This window comes from Varanus komodoensis, unplaced genomic scaffold, assembly GCF_004798865.1.
Source record: "Varanus komodoensis strain SLA01 unplaced genomic scaffold, ASM479886v1 scaffold9, whole genome shotgun sequence".
NCBI lineage: Eukaryota > Metazoa > Chordata > Lepidosauria > Squamata > Varanidae > Varanus > Varanus komodoensis.
Window position 1 is genome coordinate 22,962,554 of NW_025336598.1, and position 20,310 is coordinate 22,982,863.

Here is a 20,310-nt window from a genome sequence, read left to right on the forward strand (position 1 = left end):
CTGTCCATGTAAACATGAAAGTATGAAAGTCTGTATTTCACCGTGCTCAATCGCAGAAAACTGGACAGACAGTATTCCCTCTCCAGTCAGGTAAAGGGATCAAACGCTAACAGCCCCAACAGTGAAACATATTGACCAGCATCTCCTGGTCCAGCTCCCAATTCTGGGAGGTTAACAGTGTCAAGTTGAACCAGTTGGCTGGCACACTGTCTACACTGGTCACATAGATCACAATTAGTCTGATATGACAGGACATGCACCAGTGAAAAATCTAGATGGTGAGGGATTATTTTCTTCTTGCCTTGTTCAAAAAGGAGAGAGCTCTAGTATTTTCTGATAATATTTAAACAAGCCTGCCAAATAGATCTAACTCAAAAGCAGGCACACCCTTGTAGGAGTGAGTTAACTTATAGGTACTTCCACCATTTCCATCCTATTTTTCTGTAGAACTATGTGAAGTCAGTCAAAGCAATTGTGCTGGGCTTGCATAATGAAAAGTGTTCTTCCACAGCATGCAACTCTTTTGCAAAGGTGCTTAAAGGGCCATAAGATCACCAGAGCAATTGCAGGAACATGAAAAAAAATGAAAATGATTTTATGAATTCAAACAATAGAAAGAAGGATGAAAGAGAAACTAGAAATATAACCTCAGCAATACACATAAATACCTTACTGAATGCAGAGAGGCTTGCAAATGAAGCTCCTACAACAGCAGTTGAAAGAGAAATAAAAGAATAGACTGGAACCTGACAGGGAAAAGGTTTCCACCAAAGTTCCTCAGTTGTACAAGTTTCCTACAATGGCACTCTGTGCAGGAACAGAGCTCATGTGTACGAAGCGCAAAGGCCACAAAGAAGAATAAGTAGTTCTGATGACAGGATCATAGAGGCACAAATATATACAGCTTAGAACAGATGGTACTTTCTCCACAGAACAGGGGAAAAAATCCATGTGGGTCTTATTGGGAGACTTGCCTCTCAAGGAAGTAACAAGAGAATAAAGGACAGGTTTATAGAGATTTATCTCCAAACAAGCAGGGAGAATCCAGAGGTATGGGCTGCCATACTTCACTACAAAATGCTTAATTTGATATACTTTATCCTATCCATTTTTCAAGTGCAAGGCACAAACTGCTGTTCTCCCCATTTCTTTGTAGGGGGAAGAAATTGTACTTACAATCTCTTCTAAATATGCAAAGCACTTGTGTTGCTTTAATTTTCTCCTTTTACTCACCTATGAAGAGACATTCCTGGAGAGGATGTTTCAGGCAAATAATCCACCAATGGTGACCAACAACCTCCTGAAGGTGGAAAAGGTAGAGGCTCTCCTTCATTGTGCTCCATCACTTTCAGTCTCCAGTTTGAATACAGTGGCATTGAATCACCTGTCAAAAGTATGTTATTGATATTTCGGTTTAGTGTATTTGTTATATGAAATATACTGTGTTAAAATATGCATGCTGTACCATTTCCATGCTGCATGTTTCAACCACTGTAGTACATTCCAAAATCTACTTAATGCATTACAGTAGCCCTCCAACTACTTTGTGCTTTGGCCTAACTACAAGGAAATATGTTCTGCATGATCCTGGAAGCTATAGGCGTAGAAGCTTATCCATGCAAAACTGGGCTGGCATAAAAAGCTCAAGGTTTACAAATGTTATTGCCTCCAAACAGACCACTTCATGTTGATGGGGTTACTGGCACCTTAAAGCGTGGATGGTTACATATGAAGTGGCCCCTAGACTAAGTATTGACATAAGAGTCTGGAAAACGCAGTAATATTCTCTGTTCTAGATTCCTGTGACTACAAGAAAAATAGCATGAAAGTGTCTGCCTTGCTACATGGAAGTGAAGGATGTTTCTTCTTCTCTAAGCCATTGAAAGATGAAATGACAAATAAAGCAACTGCCAGGTTCACTGACTTCCATTTCCATGTCAGATAAGGGTTAGATGGCCGTCCACAAAGCAAAATACAAAGTTTTTTTTTGCCACAAAATCCCTCAAGGGAACATTGTTCATGTATGTAATTAACTAATAAATTGTGCATGACTAAAGGAAAAGAAAAAATGTATTACTTTTTTCTTCTTCGTATGATCCTCCAGAACTGCTGCTATAGCGAGATTCTAGCCTGTGGTGTTGGCGGTTCAGGTTACTGTTCAATCCACTGTAGATATCCAGATGTACATAGCTAGAAGCATAAAAAGAGTTATATCTTTATTTTGTAATATTTGTACTGCTCTCTTTTTTCAGTGTGTTTATATATTGCTATTTAAGATTATGCTTCATCATTCACTCTCATCCCTGTTATCCTTCCATACCCTTTCCCCTTTTGGTTTCTACATTTCTAGTGACTCACAATAAAAGACAGTCAGACACAGCAGCAAGAGTGCCCTGTTGTATTTCTGATAGCTTCTGGTGCAGACAGAACAATTATTTTAAGTAACAACTTTTTCTCCTCCCACAGTCAGAAACTGGTCTCACATACCGGTCTGGATTTTTTGGTAGCATAAATTAATTGAATGTTATATTTAGAGATAGAGAGATTTGCCAAGGTCTATTTCACTTAGGTTTCATTTTTCTACTACTAACTTAGTTTTGTTTCATTTACCTCTCAAAAGTACAGCTACTGGCATTCAAATGTATTCTACTTCATGCTCAGGACTTAAGTTCACATTGTAAAATCATATGGAAATGCAAACTGAATTTCATACTCATCTCTAATTATGATAAAACCAGAGTTGACATTTTCTGATGTAAACCAACCCTCCCCGTAAATAAGCTATGAGATAAGCCATTGAATGTGAAACACTATATATCATCATTATCTTATTTATCAGATCTGTCCTATAGAAATATTGCTATTCCAAATCTCAATATTCCTATTCATTGATGCACTACTTACTTTTCATCAATGCTATCTTTCATATGCTTATTGTCAAGATTACCATCTGTGGGTGCCACCATTGTATTGCTGCTGGAAGTAGTACCTGAAAATTGGGAAAAAAGATAGAAATTTAGGAAGAGTTAAATAAAGTTTGAGAAATCTGTGTGAATTTCTGAAACAAAGCAATCCTAAGGTCCTTGGGAGAGTTTTCCAGGGGCCCTAAGATAGGGTAGATTCTCCCCTCCACCATCTTCATATACAGAACAATAACCTGGAAAAAATATCACTGCCTCCTTCTAATAGGTGGCAATCCCCAGAGATTGAGCCTACACATCTTGACTTGTTGTATAAATGCTATTCATCAAGTTTTCTGGAAATTGAAAACTATGGAAGTAATTTATACAGAATACAGAAGGAAAATCACAATGTTGAGATGGAAGGAGCGATGCAACTAGTTCGACATCCAAATCCAAATCTCAAAATGTTTTTGAGATGTTTCTAGAGAAGTCCCTCCATTTCACAGGCATAACTTCTAAAATGATGAAAGTTTAATAAAATAAACTGTTTGTAACACATTAGGGTGCACTTGCTGATTTAAAAGAAAACCCACCAGTCATGAATACGCCCTTAAATATCTTTGGCTGGCTATATATTCTAATAGAATGCAATAAATACTTTCACTGATCAGTGCAACTGAGGGTTCTTTGCAGGGGAAGAGTGCTGCCTTCTTGATCTCATTATTGTCATCTCAAACCTACAAACATTTGCAGAGAATAACTCTTCATCAAGAGTTGACCCTCTCTCCTCCCTACCCCTTCACTCCTCCTCCTCAATTATTCCTGCTAATCAAACTTCTCTCTAACAAGTATATTCCTTCTCATCTTCAAAATTAAAAGCTAAGTGTTTTAACAATTCAGATTTTGAAAAAGGAGTTTAAAATAAAAATTCAATTTATTAATACAACTATGTCCATTAAGGTATTACCGAATAGTGATATAAATACAACCACTAGAATACAGCAACAGGTTGACTGAATTATCTCACCTGAGGTCACAGAAGGGATTTTGTAACTGGAAGTGATACGGTAATATGGTGGGTTATCCATATGAGTTATTCCAGAACTGACTGGGTCAGTAAGCTGTAGCTCACTCACCAGCTCTTCCAAAAGCTGCATGGTTTTATCTCTACCCAAGTAAACAATTACCTTCTTTACCTGCCATTAGAACATTAAAAACAGATGACTAAATAAAACACAAACAGGATGACTGCCTCTGCTTACATTTTTTTAAACTTCAATTTAAATGTTAAATGCTATATAGCTAGTCAAATTACAAACAATCCAGAAATTCTCACCTAGCTCTAAACATGTTTCACTATATTTGGAGTTAAACTCCAGGTATATAATTAAATAATGATACTGTCTTTATGATAGATTGAATATTAGTACAATACATGTTATTTGAAACTCCAAATTAACTGGTTTTATTTTTTTGCTTATAAATCTCTCCATCAAGATGTTCCCCAGTCTTGATTGTAAGATTCCAACAGAATTAGATAACAAATTCAGATTGAATTTAGATAGACAAAACAGAAATGCACGCACACACCAAGGAGTACACATGTTCACAATGTAATATTGAGTGCTAGAATCCTTTGATTCATTTTGTAATAATGCCCACCACAGAATTTACCTTTCTCCACATCAGATGTAGGCTGGATTGATGTTTCTATCAAGCTAGTTACTACAAACCCAAAACTGTTTTCCATCCCTGATACTTTAGGACCCATTGGTCTGTAAGTAAAGTTAGAATTTTATTGCCCCAATGGGCATCACTTTAAATTTGCTTACACTGAACTCCATTTACCAATTTAATGCCCATTCCCCAGTTTCAAGAGGTCCTTTTGGAGCCATTCACCATCTTGAACAACCTAAATAATCTGGCATCGTATGTGAATATGAATATGTCACCACCAACCTCTAGCTCCAGTTCATTAAAATGCAGTATTACTTCCCAATTACTTCCCCTGGGGGACGACACTATTTACATTGCTCCACTAAAAGGCTTGCCCATTATTCCTATTCTTTGCTTCCTGTTCTTTGCCAGTTACTGATCCATACAAGGACCTCTCCACTTATGACTCCTAATTTTATTCAGGAGTCTCTGGGGAGGACTTTTGTCAAAAACCATTTGAGAGTCCAAGTAAACAATGTTTTTGAGAACATCCAAATTCACATGCTTTATTGACAAGCTCAAAAAACTCTAATAGGGAGAGAAGGACTTGCCTTTGCAGAAGCTATGATGCTTCTTCGTCAGCAAGGTACTTTTCCTTCTATAAGCTTGATAATTTTATCTTTCATAATGATTTCCACCAATTCAAATATAATAGACATTAAGGACCAAAATGTTTCAAATGAGACCCTTCTTACTTTTCTGCTAGAATAGGCACACAAACCTTTAAAGTTTTCATGCTAGGGATTCAATCCTGATTAGGCCATGACTACTCAAGACTAAAAACAAAAAACGATGTAGCTGTTAGATATGGATTTTAAGTAATGTCTGTTTTGGCCCTGAGTGTCTTTTTTTATTATGACTAATATACTGCCCCACCATGCATCACAGAAAATTTCAACTAACAACAGGACTGGGCAATTCTTCAATCAAATAGGGAAGTAACCAAGGGTTTTGGTGTCACTTACATAAGGCAAAAGGCTGGGTTCACTATTCACTCCACATATGCTGATCAAAAAATGCAGAATTATTTTCAGATTCTTTGGCCAACTGTCTGCTAGAGTAATCCAAACATTCTCAATTTCTGACCATGCTACTTCATCACCATACTAGAAAACAATATTAAAACATCAAATTCAACAATAGCATTTCAGCTCACGGGCAGTTAGCACAAAAAATATTATGAACTATGTAAAAGCCGTAGGTTTTATTTATCAATTTAAACCAGCAAACGTTCCATGACTGCCAAGCAATAGAGAACTTACTTAGTAGTGCTAAGTTTCAGTATTAAGAGGATCTTCACACTGTTTGTCATTGGTCCCTGTCTGATGGTTAACTTCTATGGCTGCATTTGAAATCTCAGCTGGCATGGATTCAGAATAGTAGAGTTGTAAGGAGCCAAGAAGACAATTTTGTCCAATCCCCCACTAGTGTAGGACACAAAGTTACACCATCCCACACCAGTTGCCTTTTGAATGCCTCTAGTGTGAAAAAGTCCACAACCTCCTTAAGTAATAGGTTCATTGACAATTAGGAAATGTTTCCTGGTATCTAGCCAGAAACTGGTTTCCTGTAACTTAAGTCCATTATTCCATGTCATGCACTCTGGGATGATCAAGAAGTGATCTTGTCCTTCCTCTTTGTGACAGCCTTTCAAGTAGTTGCAGAGTACTATCCTATCTCCCCCTCAGTCTTCTCAAGGCTAAACATGCCCAGTTCTCTCAATCTCTTCTCATAGGGCTTCCAATCTCTGGATCATCTTTGTTGTTCTCTTTTGAACCCTTTCCAGCTTTCCTACATCTTTCTTAAACTGTGGTGCCCAGAACTGGACACATTACTCTAGATGAGGTCTGACTAGTACTGACTATAGTACGTCACATGATTTGGAAGTGATACTTCTACTAGTGCAGCCTAAAATAACATTAGCCTTTTTTGCAGCTACATCACACTGTTGGTTCATATTTAGCTTGTGTTCTACAACAATTCCAAGATCCTTCTCATCTGCAGTACTGTTGAGCCAAGTATTCCTCATCTTGTAGTGATGAGTTTGGTGTCTTTCTCCTTGGTGGAGAACTTGCCAATGTCTCTACTGAATTTCATTCTGTTGTTTTTAATCCAGCATGCTAACCTATCAGGATTACCCTGGATTTTCTTTCTGTCTTCCAGGATATTAGCTATTCCAATTGTGTCATCTGCAAATTTGATTATTGATCCCTATAGTTCCTCATCTAAATCGTTAATAAAAACATTGAACAGCACTGGGCACAGGACAGAACTCTGTGGCACCCCACTTGTTACTTCTCCCCAGTCAGAGAAGGTGCCATTGATGAGCACTCTTTGAGTCCGATTTTGTAGTCAGTTGTGGATTCATCTAATAGTTATTCTATCTAGCCCACTTTTTGCTAATTTGATAATCAGGATGTCAGGGGACACTTTGCCAAAAGTTTTGCTAAAGTTAAGACAGATAATGTCCACAACATTCCCACAGTCCATTAGGAAGGTTACCCAGTCAAAAAATGAAATTAGATTAGTCCCTTTCTCAGCACATTACAACCAGACCTGGAAGTCTCTAATTAACCATAGTTCTTCCACTTAGCATTAGAAGCTTCTCCTGGTCTAGGCTCTGCACTGGCATGAAAGCCCATAGGTATGAAAGACAAAGACTACAAAGAAGAAAGTCCTTTAAGTAGCCAATTGTGCATTTATTTAGCACATAAAATGGAATAATCCTATTTAACACATCAAAATGAAGACCAAATACTTGGTTAAATTTACCTTTGCTGTCATATACATGAGGTTGTTTAAAACCAAAGCAGTAGCCTGTGGTGAACCCCAACCTTCTCCTCGAAGCCAGCGTCTGCTGTTCACCATCAGTTCTCTATCTTTCAAGGGATCCTCTTCATCTTCATCTTGCCGTCGAATTGTGGGTAAAGGTTTCAAATCCACTAATTCAATATTATTCATCCATGGCAGCAAATAATGTAGCATCACTTGTCTTCCAGAGGGGTGTGCTGTTTGAATTCTCTGGCTTACTTCTGTGCTCAAAAATTAGAAAGTAAGAAAAATAAGTTATTAGAAACAAAAAGTTGATTGACTTAGCTTCAGAATTTTATGTTGACATTAACGTAACAGTTGATACATGGCCAATTACTGTACTGAACACCTGCAAAGCTTTATTTGGCCCTCAAGACTGATACATTTCATGTTTCACAATTATAAAGTTCTTCCTTACTTGTCCTATATAGACTAGGAAAATAAATAAAATGGAAAAACAAAACTACCCTAGGAGCATCACGGCAAGATTCTGTTAAATATGCAGATGTAGTGAAAATCATACTTTGTAAAATTGAGTCAATTAGCCAAACAAGTGACAGTCCTCCAAGTAATACGTTCCTTCTGCTGACTTGAGCAAGGCATATAGATGTTGGAAGACAATGCAGAATGTGCTTGCTTTCAAAAGAAGAATGCAATTCTCAAAATAAGAGTGCCAATTAACTACAGCAAGATGTACAACGAAGAGGCTGAGTTTAAGTGTAAATATTTAAAATATGCTTTCCTGATCTTCTAAGCTTTGTCTTCAAAGTAGCTTACATTTTACCTTACATTGTAAACAAATTAAAAATAAGAAATACAAAACCATATCAAATATAGCTAGGTAGAAAACAGCAGAAAACTCAAGACAACCCATTTCTATTCATATATATTAATATTGGCCTATAATGCTATTTCAAGGTTATATTAACTTGTAAGATCAGCTATAAGCCATAAATGGCTCAGGGCTTAAGTACTTGCTGGAGTGTCTCTTGACATATATTGCAGTTTAGCCCATGATATATATTTGGGGAAGGGGCTCTTCTCCTGGTTCTCCCACCTATGGGCAATACCCAGAGCATTCTTGGAAGTGAAAGCCTCTTTATGGAAGCCCAAGCCTTGGAGTTGCATCAGACACCTTCAGTAGTTCTTTTTTGCCAGCTACTTAAGATGGACTTCTCTGCCCAGGCCTTCAGAAATTTTGGTTTCTTGAGAGCTTTTGAGTTTTCCATTTTGGAGTCGATTGTATTTATTTTCTAGCTGCTGATTTGAAATGTTTAGGATTTTTAACAGTACTGGTCTATTAGTGCTTATGTTTTGTATTTCAAACTGTAAACCTCTGATTTCTTTTTAGGAAATGCAGCCTATACATTCAGTAACCAAGTAAACAAATCCTTAGACAAAGATAATGATGTTTAATCTGGCAACTAAATGCACATAAGATAGATACCTGAAAATAATCTAGCAAAATTCATAAGAATAATCATCACAGAGAAGACCCTATTCAGAGTAGCTACACTGCAAACTTCTGAAGATGGTAAGCAGGGGTTTTTCTGAAGGTCTTAAGCTGACTGAACAAAGAAAATGTTCATTAATGTAAACTTGCTCTACTCATTGTTTATATAGTCTTGCAAGATAAATTGCAAGATTAGAAAAATATTTAGTGCAGGTCAAACTGGCAGTGAGAATTAACTGCTTTTCCCACATGGTCTAAGGTTCAAGGGGAAAAGATATTATCCTTTACATCTGTCTGAATTCCAGCTTGAGCAAAGAGTCTGGGTTCATTGACAAAATGTTTACTTATATCTCTATCTATCAAACCAAGACACGTTTAGCCAAAGTGGGTCAACAGCCTATATTGCGCTATTATGCACTGAGTTGGAATCAATTACAGTATCAGAAACTTATACATGCTACTATTAACAGAAAAGAACATCGCACAGCTTATAAGCATAGTAAAATGACTTCAGATAAGTTTAACATTTCTTATAAAGCAATAGCCTGGATAATCAAAAGTTATACCTGAAAATATTGCAAGAGTTAATTCTGGGTATGTCCTTGCTAATTCTTCAGAAAGTTGATAATAAGACATAGAATACAGATGTGGCAAAGGTGAAGGCTGGCTCAAAATTCCATCAGTTCTCTGAACCTCCAATTTATGAGCATAGCGAAACATCTTCGGCTCCAAAATCTACAAGAAAGAACATAAAATAATACTGGGAAATGAGTTCAAATGTAACTTGCAGAATATATCCTGAATATTATCCAGAATATTATACAAAAGTGTGTGGTGTGTGAGTCAGTCATTCACAGAGTAAAAATGGCACAGCATTGGATTAAATATGGTTAATTAACAATTTACTGTCAGGCACGAACAGAGGAATCAGCTGGGCAATGCTGCCTCATTTGGGGTTGCCCCACTAAGCAGACTGCTGAAGAGCTAACTCCCCACTACTGAGAAATTTATACTAGTTGGGAAATTGATTCCCTCATCTGCCACTTGGGCTTAAGAACGTACATTTTCCAGTAGCAGGTAACTGGCTCTGTGGCAAATGGCTGAGCTGGGCCGCCCGAAATTGGGAGTTATCACCCAGCTGATTCCCCACTGCAGTAATCCTGTCAGAGTTGCCAAAAAAACAGGGCAACACCACCCAGCTGATTTCCTCACATGCACATATGCCTGACAGTAAACCACTCAGGCACAAGTGGGAGTGCACAGTACCTTCTGAGGGGAGGCCTGCTGAGCAAATCATTAGCTCACAGCTACTGCCTGAGTGGTCTACTCCCAGAAATAATGATTTGCTTGGTGCGGCTGTGCTGAAAATGGGGCTGCAGTGCAGATTAGATCAGGCATTGCCACCTTATACTCCAGAAATCTCCTCTAGAACAGGAGATGGGGATGCCATATCAGTTTTCCCAAATTCAGGGCATGACCCCTATTGTGCAGAACAGACATTCTCACAGCTGGGGCCAGCTGAAATCATCTCATGATCATGTCTGTCAAAGAGAGGAGTCACATTCCTCTCAGTGTTTACTGGGATACTGCCAAGAGGAGTAAGAGAAAAGAGGTTGAAGGGCAAGGAACAAAGCAACCACAATGGGCTTGTCTGTTGGACTCACCGCAGATGTTTGGCACTTAACTGCAAACCATCATGGTGATTTACCACAATGGGTTGTTGTTACATGTGAACCTGCCAATGTTTACAATTCCAAGCAGAAATCAATAACGAAGACTTGTTCTGTATAAGCTTTGTTTCTGGTAGGTTGGGAAGGAGGCCTGTTTCACTTTGGGAAGCACCAGGAACCATTCAAAGAGGAACATTTCTGCTCAAGCTTTAAGGGGATGCAGCAAAACACAAGTGAGAAACACAAGTGAGGTGTTCAAGGATAGGCTAGACGTCCACATGGTGGGCATGTCGTGAGCAGAGCCGGCTGGTGCCAGAGGTCAGACTAGATGGTCCGGGAGACCTCTTCTGACTTGCTCTGTTTCTATGTCTGTTATTGTTTAAATAATGCTGATGTTTCTCTGCCATCTGCTGGTAAGTGAGAGTACTAGAAAAACTAATCACCATCCTACTCAAGGAAGGGTCAAAATACTGCTCTATGGAAACTTTACTGAAATTAAACAGCTTAATGTAGGAACAATGTCACACATTCCAACATTTTCAAAATCACGTTTACATTTCTAAAAGTCTCACACAATATTTCTAGACTTTAATTTACAAAACAAAGTAATAAACACACTCTATACAAACCTGTAAGAGCTGCATAGCAACTTCATAGACAGCCCTAGAAGAGTCAGCTGCTTTAAATAATATAAGATTGAGCAGAGTAACTGTGTCACACTGGTAATCTCTGTGAAGAAAGCAAAATGCAAGCAACTTTGAGATGCTTATGAGTACATAATGACACAATCTTAAAAAACAAAAATACTCTAACAGTGCAGTCCTATACACATGTATTCAGAAGTAAGTCCCATTTCCAATGGGTTTTATTCCCAGGTAAGTATGTATAGGAGTGTATACATACTTTTTGCCAAGTGGCTTTCTCTAGTACCTGTTTTGGAATACACTGGCTATGGCTTTAAAACATCCTGCTGCTACCCGCTTAGAGCCTGTATAACAGCGATCTACAGCCCAATACATGAGGTTACTCTGGTCGGGGTTGAGCTCCAACAGCAGCATAACAGCCTCACAGCCAAGCTGATGAACCTAAATAAAATACAATACAAAATTGAAAGCTGCTACACATCCTTTATAACAGAGATGTACATTCTTTATTTTAACTGATAGCATTTGCAAAGGAAATTTATCTCACAGAACCCAGCAATACATCTATTTGTTTTTGAATAGGAAAACTGAGAATTAAGCAATGACTTCTAGAGTTTATATTATTAATGTATCAAGTATTTTCCAGTGTTGTGATTTCAGACTTATTTCTATTTTAAGTATGTATACTTTCACAGTAATATATTGTCTGAAACCACTCATTATTTTTAACATCCTCTTGTTCCACAGTTAGAGCTGAAATGTTGGTAGACAACTCTAACCATGCTCCTGAAAGGAAAATATTAGTTTCATTGAGCTAGGAGCACCAACACATTTTTTCAGCTTTCCTAAATCTCAGCCACAGGTTATTCAGCTACTAGCAGATTTGAAACAAGATTCAAAGTCTTCATAAGTTGCAGTGCTGGGCTGAAAACAGAATGAAATTCAAGATGCAGACAAGCTGGAAAGGATTCAGAGGGCAACAAGAATGATCCATGGACTGGAAACAAAGCTGTATGAGGAGAGATGTGGGCATATTTAGCCTCAAGAAGAGAAGACTGAGGGAAGATGTGATAGCACTCTACAAGTACTTGAAAGACTGTCACAAGAAGCAATTGGACAGTTATCTGATCAGGATGGTATAACTGGCATCCTGCACTGGCAGGGGGTTGGACTCGATGGCCTGCTTGGCCCTTTTGAACCCAACTATTCTGTGACCTTAAAAGTTATTCATATCATACATATTACCTTCTTATCCTGTGAATCCAAAATATTATCCAGCCATTTATACAAGTAGCCATCTGATGAGAGTCCAACATTATCTGCAACAGGGCCACAACAAAGTACAGCAGACATAGCCTTTAAAAATGAAAAGGCAAAAATCAGACAGATTCCATTGTTAATGAATCTTAAATTTTATAATGTGATTTTATGATTTCATTCCAAGCATAAATAAAAGTTAAAAGCATTTGTTTTTTGTAAGACTGAGTATTGCATAACATATGCAAGAGGCTGACAGTCTGGGACAATAAATTCTGTCATTTTGTATCATTGGTACCCGATTACCTGGCAACCAGTACACCAACATTAAAGTATCAGGTGAATTGTAAGCTTTGCAGATATTCCACAGATTATAGCAGAATTCTGAAATAAAGGCCTAAGAAGTGATAAAACAATGCTAATTACATATTGCAAATTTTGTTACCTTTAATGCACAGTACTGATGTCTGTTTATTTGCATGTTTCTATCGCTGTATCTATCTAGTGGAGTAAACATGATGCTGAAAGGTCCTGCCCAATGACTGAATAGCATAAACAGGCTGTGACGGAGGCTCTGCTGTGGAAAGACACTTCTTCTCTGGTGCACTACAAAGGAAGAACAGATGAACAGGGAAACTTTCACATATACTGTTTCAAAGACAGCAAAACACAAAAATCAAGGGAACAAACCTAAACTTGAAATCTCTTCAACAAATTTTATTTGCATACTTCACTCTGAGCAAATATGTGCAAATAAACTGAAGCTCAATCCAGACAAGACGGAGGTCCTGTTGGTAGGTGGTTCGGGCTTCGGGGTAGGGGACCTGGAACTTGTCCTGAATGGGGTTGCACTCCCTCTTAGGGACAGGGTTCGCAGCTTGGGAGTGCTCCTTGACCCAGAGCTGTCACTAGAAGCTCAGGTGACGGCGGTGGCGAGGAGCACTTTCCTTCAGCTTTGGCTGATCCATCTGCTGCGTCCCTTCCTGGAGAACAATTGCCTGGCGACAGTGACATATGCATTGGTAACTTCCCGATTAGACTTCTGTAACGCACTCTACGTGGGGCTGCCCTTGAAGATGGTCCGGATACTTCAATTGGTGAAAAACAGAGCTGCCAGGTTGCTGACAGGGACTGGGCGTTGTTCTCATATAACCCCAGTCCTCCGTTAGCTTCACTGGCTCCCCATTGAAGTCCGGGCCCAATTCAAGGTGTTGGTTATCACTATAAAGCCCTCAACGGCTTGGGACCTGGTTATCTAAAGAAGCGCTTGCGTCCATATATGCCCGCCTGTCCCTTGAGATCGGCGGCAGAGGCCCTTCTCCGGGAACCCTCTGTGAAAGATATTAGGAGGGTGAGTACTCAGAGGAGGGCCTTCTCTGCGGTGGCGCCCCACCTATGGAATGCGCTCCCCAGAGAGGTCCGCCTGGCACCGTCATTTTTCGGCACCAGGCCAAGACCTTTTTATTTAAACGTTATTTTAATTGTAAATTGTATTTATTGATTTTATATCTGTGCTGAAATATCTCCAGATTTTTTAGGTAATTGTATGATTGTTTATTTAGCTGCCCTGAGGTTTTTTGTGAATGGGGCGGCATAAAAATGTGCTAAATAAATAAATAAATGTGTTCTAGACTATACTGTGGGTCCTTTGCTGTCAGAAATTTAACATTCCTTACCCAAATGATCAATTGACATTAGCTTAACCTTGAGATGGAAACTGTGCCTGACATACCCTAGGAACACAGCATAGAGAAGCTAGATAAAGAGGAAGAATTTGATCCTTCTGAATCAACTAGAAAAATGAATACTTGCCATCTTTCCCACTTCCATTTAATGCAAATGCTGTACTGGCAATTAAACCTAAAACTTTTCTGTTGCTTCATAATACTAATTGGTTTACTGAGGCTTTGTTTGGTGCTTACGTTTTAAGATTTAACTTGTATAAGTTATTGTAACTGGTATACATTTAATTTGGCTTTACATTTATATATGGAAACCTTTTAATTATGTTTTAATGTGGTTCAAGTTTTATTTTGTATTTTTATGTTGCTGTAAACCAGCCAGAGAGCTTTGGCTATTGAGCAATATGGAAAACCAACCAACCATGGTTAAAATTTCACAGAAAGTCTTGGACTCATATGCTATCTCTGCAGCAGGGCCATGAACAGTGCAGCCACTTGCACTTGCATTTTAGATTTAACTTCAGCTTACTGTGATGTATGAACCCAGCTCTGCTTAATCATAACTCTGGTGTGCTGAAACAAGTAAACATCAAACCATGTTTTATGAAGCTGTTATTATTATTATAGAATATTTATATCTCACTTTTTCTTCCTGTGAGGAACCCAAGGTGCTTACATAGGCCTCATAACAACAACCTGGTGAGAGCATGTGACTGGCCCAAAGTCATCTGGCAAGCTTCATGGTTGATCAGGAATTAGAACAAGGATTTCCCAAGTGCCCGGTCCGACATTCTAACCACCACCACAACACATTGACTCTCTAGTTGCCTTATTTCAATAAACCAAGATTAAGATTAATCAGTGTTTGGAATTTGGATATATTACTGAACTGCAGTTCAGCTAAAATGAACTTCCAATGTCCTCCTCATGGCTGTACTAGAGGAGAACACAGCACTAAATTTTACTACAACTTATCCTTGTACTGATAAAACCATGGATTAGCATTCATTGTGAGCACACACAACAGTTATTCCAATGTTGTACAAGACTGTTTGCTGTGTGTTGACCAGCAGAGACTTCAGCTCCATAAAGCTATTTTGTGAATTTCTGGATCAATTTTTCTATAGTTTTTGGAGGAATTTTTTTAAGTGTGTTGCTGCGTATATGAAAAACTAAACTGGAATGGACAGATGCAATAGGAACTGTGGATTTTAAAGCACAGTAAATTTGGGAAAGTCCAAGATTCCTACTTTAAATATAATTCATCATTCATTAGCATGTTTTTCAACTACGGGAATAAAAGCATATTTGCTTATAAGCACAGTAATTTCTTGAGCCTAATGTTGCAACGATAGAATCAGTATGGTCTGTTGTGAATACCTGGAACATTCTGAATGATATTTGCCACTAAGGCACTAAAATGGCATCGGATATCTTTCAGCGTGTCAGAATCTTTTTCATTTTCTGCTTCTAGGAGTTGCCTTGTTAGATCCACATACTCCAGTAAAGTGTTGTTGAGGGAATGTGTTTCATTATCAAGGCCACCACTTGCACTATAATGAAAAACATGAAAATTACAAGTTAGACTTTATAAAACACAGTGTTTTAGAAAGCGTAATATTTCCAAACTTTCAGAAAAGATCCAATGAGAAACAAATAACATTACAACTCCCAAAATGCAATGACTGATGCTGATTTTGAGCATTACATTCTGGGGGACCTAAGAGGATAGTATCTCTCCATAAATCAGAGGTAAGCAGTACTCAGCTCACATCTCAAAGCACTACCCTGCTATGGAAGTACCTATAAAGGAAGGGGAGTAACTCAAGACAGCAACATCATCATCGGCAAGCAGCTACAACACTAGATGGAACCTAATGGTGGTGACAATGTGGATGGGGGACTGAAGATGGTGGGAGATAGCTAGTCATTAGCTTCATAGTCCACAGCAGCAGGTCTAGTATGGTAGACGTTGATACCAGAAGTTGACCAAGCACGATCCTTGAATTGCCTGAATGACGCTTAGATATCTAAGTGAGTCACACATTGTGAAATAACCTTGAGTCCTGGCAGTGCTGCTGCACTAACAAAGAAGAGGAACAAGATACTGTGCCATATCCTGAGGTCCCATGGAACTCTGACATTTGCAAATCAAATGGCTGCCTGTCCACATCTTGACAGACAGCTATTCTTTCCCTACAAAAAAAACTGTGGCCATATTCTGAAGCGCATTAGTGTTGCTGTTAATTTGTCCACACTGGCAGAATCCATTTAGGAATTTTATGCCTACCTGTGACTAATGACACCAGCATCAGCCAACAGTTCAAATATTCGTACAAGCTGTACACGTAAAATATCTCGACGCCTGCGTCGTTTCATATTCTGTTAGTGAAGAAACACAAAGTGCCATAGTTCAATGACATGCATGCATGAGATAATATTTTTAAGTATCTGTCAGATAATACTTATTTAACTTGCATTCAATGGACAAAGGTAAAGAAAATGAAGCCCTATCTTGGACACTACTATTTTCACACAACTGCAATTTCAAAGGAATTCTAAATATGTATTTTTCCTATCAGAATAAGTCTGGAAATATCTACATAAATCCATTAATGGGTTACCCAGATAATGATTCCATGTTTAAACCTTCCTCAGAGTGCATTCTTATTTACTATTCACTGCTATCAGAGAGGGTAGCATAACAGACATAAATCTAATGCAATTCTAACAGGTTCAGGAAAATATTTATTCTCAGACCATCTAACAAATGCCAACAGAGGAAACAGACATTGTACAGACATTGTACAACTCTTCTCTTAGAGATCGTAAGCAGGAGATTTTTAATCAATGTTCTTGATGAAGGGTCCTCACAGCTCAAAAACCACAAAAAATAAATAAATAGAGGCCCATATATAAAGAAGTCTGTCAATAAGGTAAACAAAAGCTTTGGGTTTTATGAGGTAAAATCAAGCCACATCTCAAGATACTGAGTGCAGATATGAAGTTAGATGCTTATGTGCACCTGGAACTCATGGCCAGTGTTTGTTAATTACCTTGTAGTATTTGTAGCACTGACGGTGATGCACTGTCCCAACAGTATATAAGATGGGCTACATATCACACTGAAGTTGAAATTACTATCCGAATCACTAGGTACGTCAAAACTACACCTTTTTCCAATGATCTATATAGTTTATCCAGATATTGAAGGGAATTTGCAGCCATCTAGATACTTATGGACTACAATTCCCATAATCCATGACCACTGGCTGTGCTGGGGCTGATGGGGCCGGGAGCATAACATTATCTGGAGGACTACAAGCATCACCTCTGCCTCAAAGAAATGTTTCATTCCCTGCCAGCTATATTAGAAGTCCTACAACAAAAAGCTCAGCAGAAATTTTTAAATGTTGAATATCAACCTTGCATGAATGCTATACAGCAGAAAGTGGCAGTCATGGACTAATTCATGGAGCACTTAATACAATATAAAGGCTTAAATCTACAGTATAAAAATAACCAAACAAAACCTAGCAGTAGTGTAAAACTTTAAAATGCAATACCAGATTTAAAACAGAAGCTGAAAAACAAAAATATTTTGTCTAGATACCAGTTCTGTTGGTGCCCTGAGACTGTAACATACTTAGCTATTCAAATCCCCAGGGTTATTTTGCAAATGGACAAACTAAATTTGAATGTGTTGCAGCACAGAGTTTTTTTTAGCTTTGGGACATGAGGCCTTTCTTTCTATGAGTACATGGTATAAATATACTTAAAATGAATATTCCATCTCATACAATTGTCATTCTTTGTGGTATTCTCCCACATCTCCCACAAAGTACTTTCAAAAGCTTAATGCTCTCTTTTATAAATTTTATCAATTGGATCTTCTCCCTCAGAGAGGGAGAAAAGAGATGTAACTGCCAACCAAAGAAAGGGTCCTGACTCAAGCAAATCACTTGACTTAAGCCTATAATACTAAGCTTTTCTTCTTTCAGGGACACAAAAGAGGCAATATCATAGCTTTCTTGAGACCCTATCATGGGCTGAACAGAAATCTCATTATTTGACACCAATACTCCAATGAATTGCCCAGGGTCCAGGTTACTTTACAGAAAAGCGACACCACCTACTATTACAGCAACTAGGAAGTGTAGCATATAGTTGTCTACCAATTTCATTTTGACTGCCATGCACATGCTAAACTCAGTGTAATTAATATTGAGGGAGAGCAGGCTATCCTTTCCTTCAGAAAAACTGGTCTGACTGTGGGATATTGAGTCAACTCCAAGGAACAGATGGAGATTTTCTATCCTACTCAGAATGTCAACAAAAAATAAGCAGTGGTATTTACCGTCAAGACATCTTTTAACAACTATTTTGATTTCTCAGTTCTTGGTACTTCTGCAGCTTGCCAAATACTAGAAGAATTAATTTCTTAAACACTTTTAATAAGTGTTTGGCTTTTAATTTGGTTATATAGTGAATTTCTAGCCATGACTAAGTTTGATACCTATATCACTACAGAACAATAGATCAGGGAACTGGAATATCTCATACATGGAAAGCAATGAATGGAAGGATGCTCTTGTCTCTGCACGGTCCATTTTTCTTGATTTGAAAGTAAAGCAAATCCAACAGAAACTGCCTTTCCATACTATTGGATGCTGGAACATCTTTTTAGGAAAAACATGCCTATGATTCCCAAGTGTTGGATTTGCCATATAGATTTTGCATCATTTTCTCACATTATGTGGATGTGTCCTACTGTGCTTCTCTTTTGGATAGAGGTAATCCTACTTGTTAATTTCTTATCAGAAAAGTCACTGAAATCTATTGATGCATACATGTCTATTTCTGTGCTCTGGGATATATCTGATGGTCAATGAAAATGGATTTTGAGAACACTCATGCCAGCAAAAGAATTATTCTTAAAAACTGGAAATCCAAGTCCACACCACTGACTCTTCAAAACACAGAGGACCTTACTACTTTTTCTATATTTGAATGTGTAACATACTACAGATGAAGTTTCCTGAGTTATATCTGGACATGAGGTCACCATACACTTGGAGTATCCATTAGCACTTAAATGTCTTTAAATGTGTTCCAACTTAGCCCCAACCCAGCAAGCCCCAACCCCTATTTGTATTGTATAAAACAGAGAATATCTAATACAAATATTATTAGATAATTTTTTAAAAGTTGGTTACCTCTGGCCTTCTTTCAAGTGCTTCTTTAATTATAGGATGCAACTCTTCTATTAATTCTCTGGATGAAAATACAAGTCAGGCAGGCATCAGTAAAAGCAAAAATACACAATTTCAAAGTAACATTTTAATAAAAGTATTTAAATCCATTTATGTTAATACTTCGAACTGTATTTTCTTCTAAAAAAATTTCTTGTCAGTAGGATAGAATACCTGTAATATATCCCTGCAAAACCCATCTAACAAAAATACAGGAGAGGAGGACAGAGAGGTCAACATCATCATTTCTCCTACCCTGCATAAGATGATTTTAAATCTTCAAGTTTGAGGGTTTACAATAATTGAGGATGCAAACCCTAAGTTTTCATCCCTTAATGAATACTGATCTGTCCTGCTGGTCAGGGCAGACTCAGAGACCTGCACCAGTATGCTAAGGAGATATGAGATGGAGTGGCTCAAGGAAGACAGGCAGAAACCTTCTACGCCACCCTCACTGGTTCAATTCTTTTCTTTTAAGGAAACAGTCTGCTTCCTAATGGATGAAGAAGAGAACATACCAGCATTCTGGACCACTGGACAGTCACAAGTAGCAATAACATATCTTATATGTGAACAGCATTGCTGGATATATTTTTTGGGAAATACTGATATAAAGTATCCAACCAGAAGCTTTTCTGAAAGCATACACATGAATGCCAACATCCAACAGTATAAGAAATTTTATATGCTGATACAACACCCATTATATAATTTATGGGTTTCAAACTGTGTATTAGGGTTGTATAGTTCCCTTGTAATTCTTAGACGGTGATGATGAACTTCCGGCCCAGAGGCCAAATTCAGCTGCTGGACCAGACCTGCAGCTCAAGCTCAGCTTTGCTCCTTCAAAAAGGAGAAAGGAACTGTAGAGTGACTAAGCCATGGCTTAGCTCCTCCTTCCCTATGTGGAAAAGTAAAAGAG

At 38.1% G+C, this 20,310-nt stretch overlaps 1 protein-coding gene across 15 annotated transcripts in view; it reads right to left on the reverse strand.

The window, feature by feature from the left end:
- The window catches only part of FRYL (FRY like transcription coactivator), a 177,712-nt gene that overhangs the window by 41,723 nt on the left and 115,679 nt on the right, over positions 1–20,310 (reverse strand). For all 15 annotated transcript variants that reach the window (XM_044417666.1, XM_044417664.1, XM_044417667.1 and 12 more), the window contains 14 exons: positions 19,353–19,410; positions 16,427–16,518; positions 15,517–15,689; positions 12,900–13,060; positions 12,443–12,553; positions 11,484–11,638; positions 11,183–11,282; positions 9,450–9,618; positions 7,392–7,651; positions 5,585–5,725; positions 3,931–4,099; positions 2,905–2,989; positions 2,078–2,190; positions 1,234–1,384 (listed from right to left, as the gene is read on the reverse strand). In XM_044417666.1, coding sequence (XP_044273601.1) covers positions 1,234–1,384; positions 2,078–2,190; positions 2,905–2,989; positions 3,931–4,099; positions 5,585–5,725; positions 7,392–7,651; positions 9,450–9,618; positions 11,183–11,282; positions 11,484–11,638; positions 12,443–12,553; positions 12,900–13,060; positions 15,517–15,689; positions 16,427–16,518; positions 19,353–19,410 — 1,938 coding nt within the window. The remainder of the gene's footprint in view (positions 1–1,233; positions 1,385–2,077; positions 2,191–2,904; positions 2,990–3,930; positions 4,100–5,584; positions 5,726–7,391; positions 7,652–9,449; positions 9,619–11,182; positions 11,283–11,483; positions 11,639–12,442; positions 12,554–12,899; positions 13,061–15,516; positions 15,690–16,426; positions 16,519–19,352; positions 19,411–20,310) is intronic.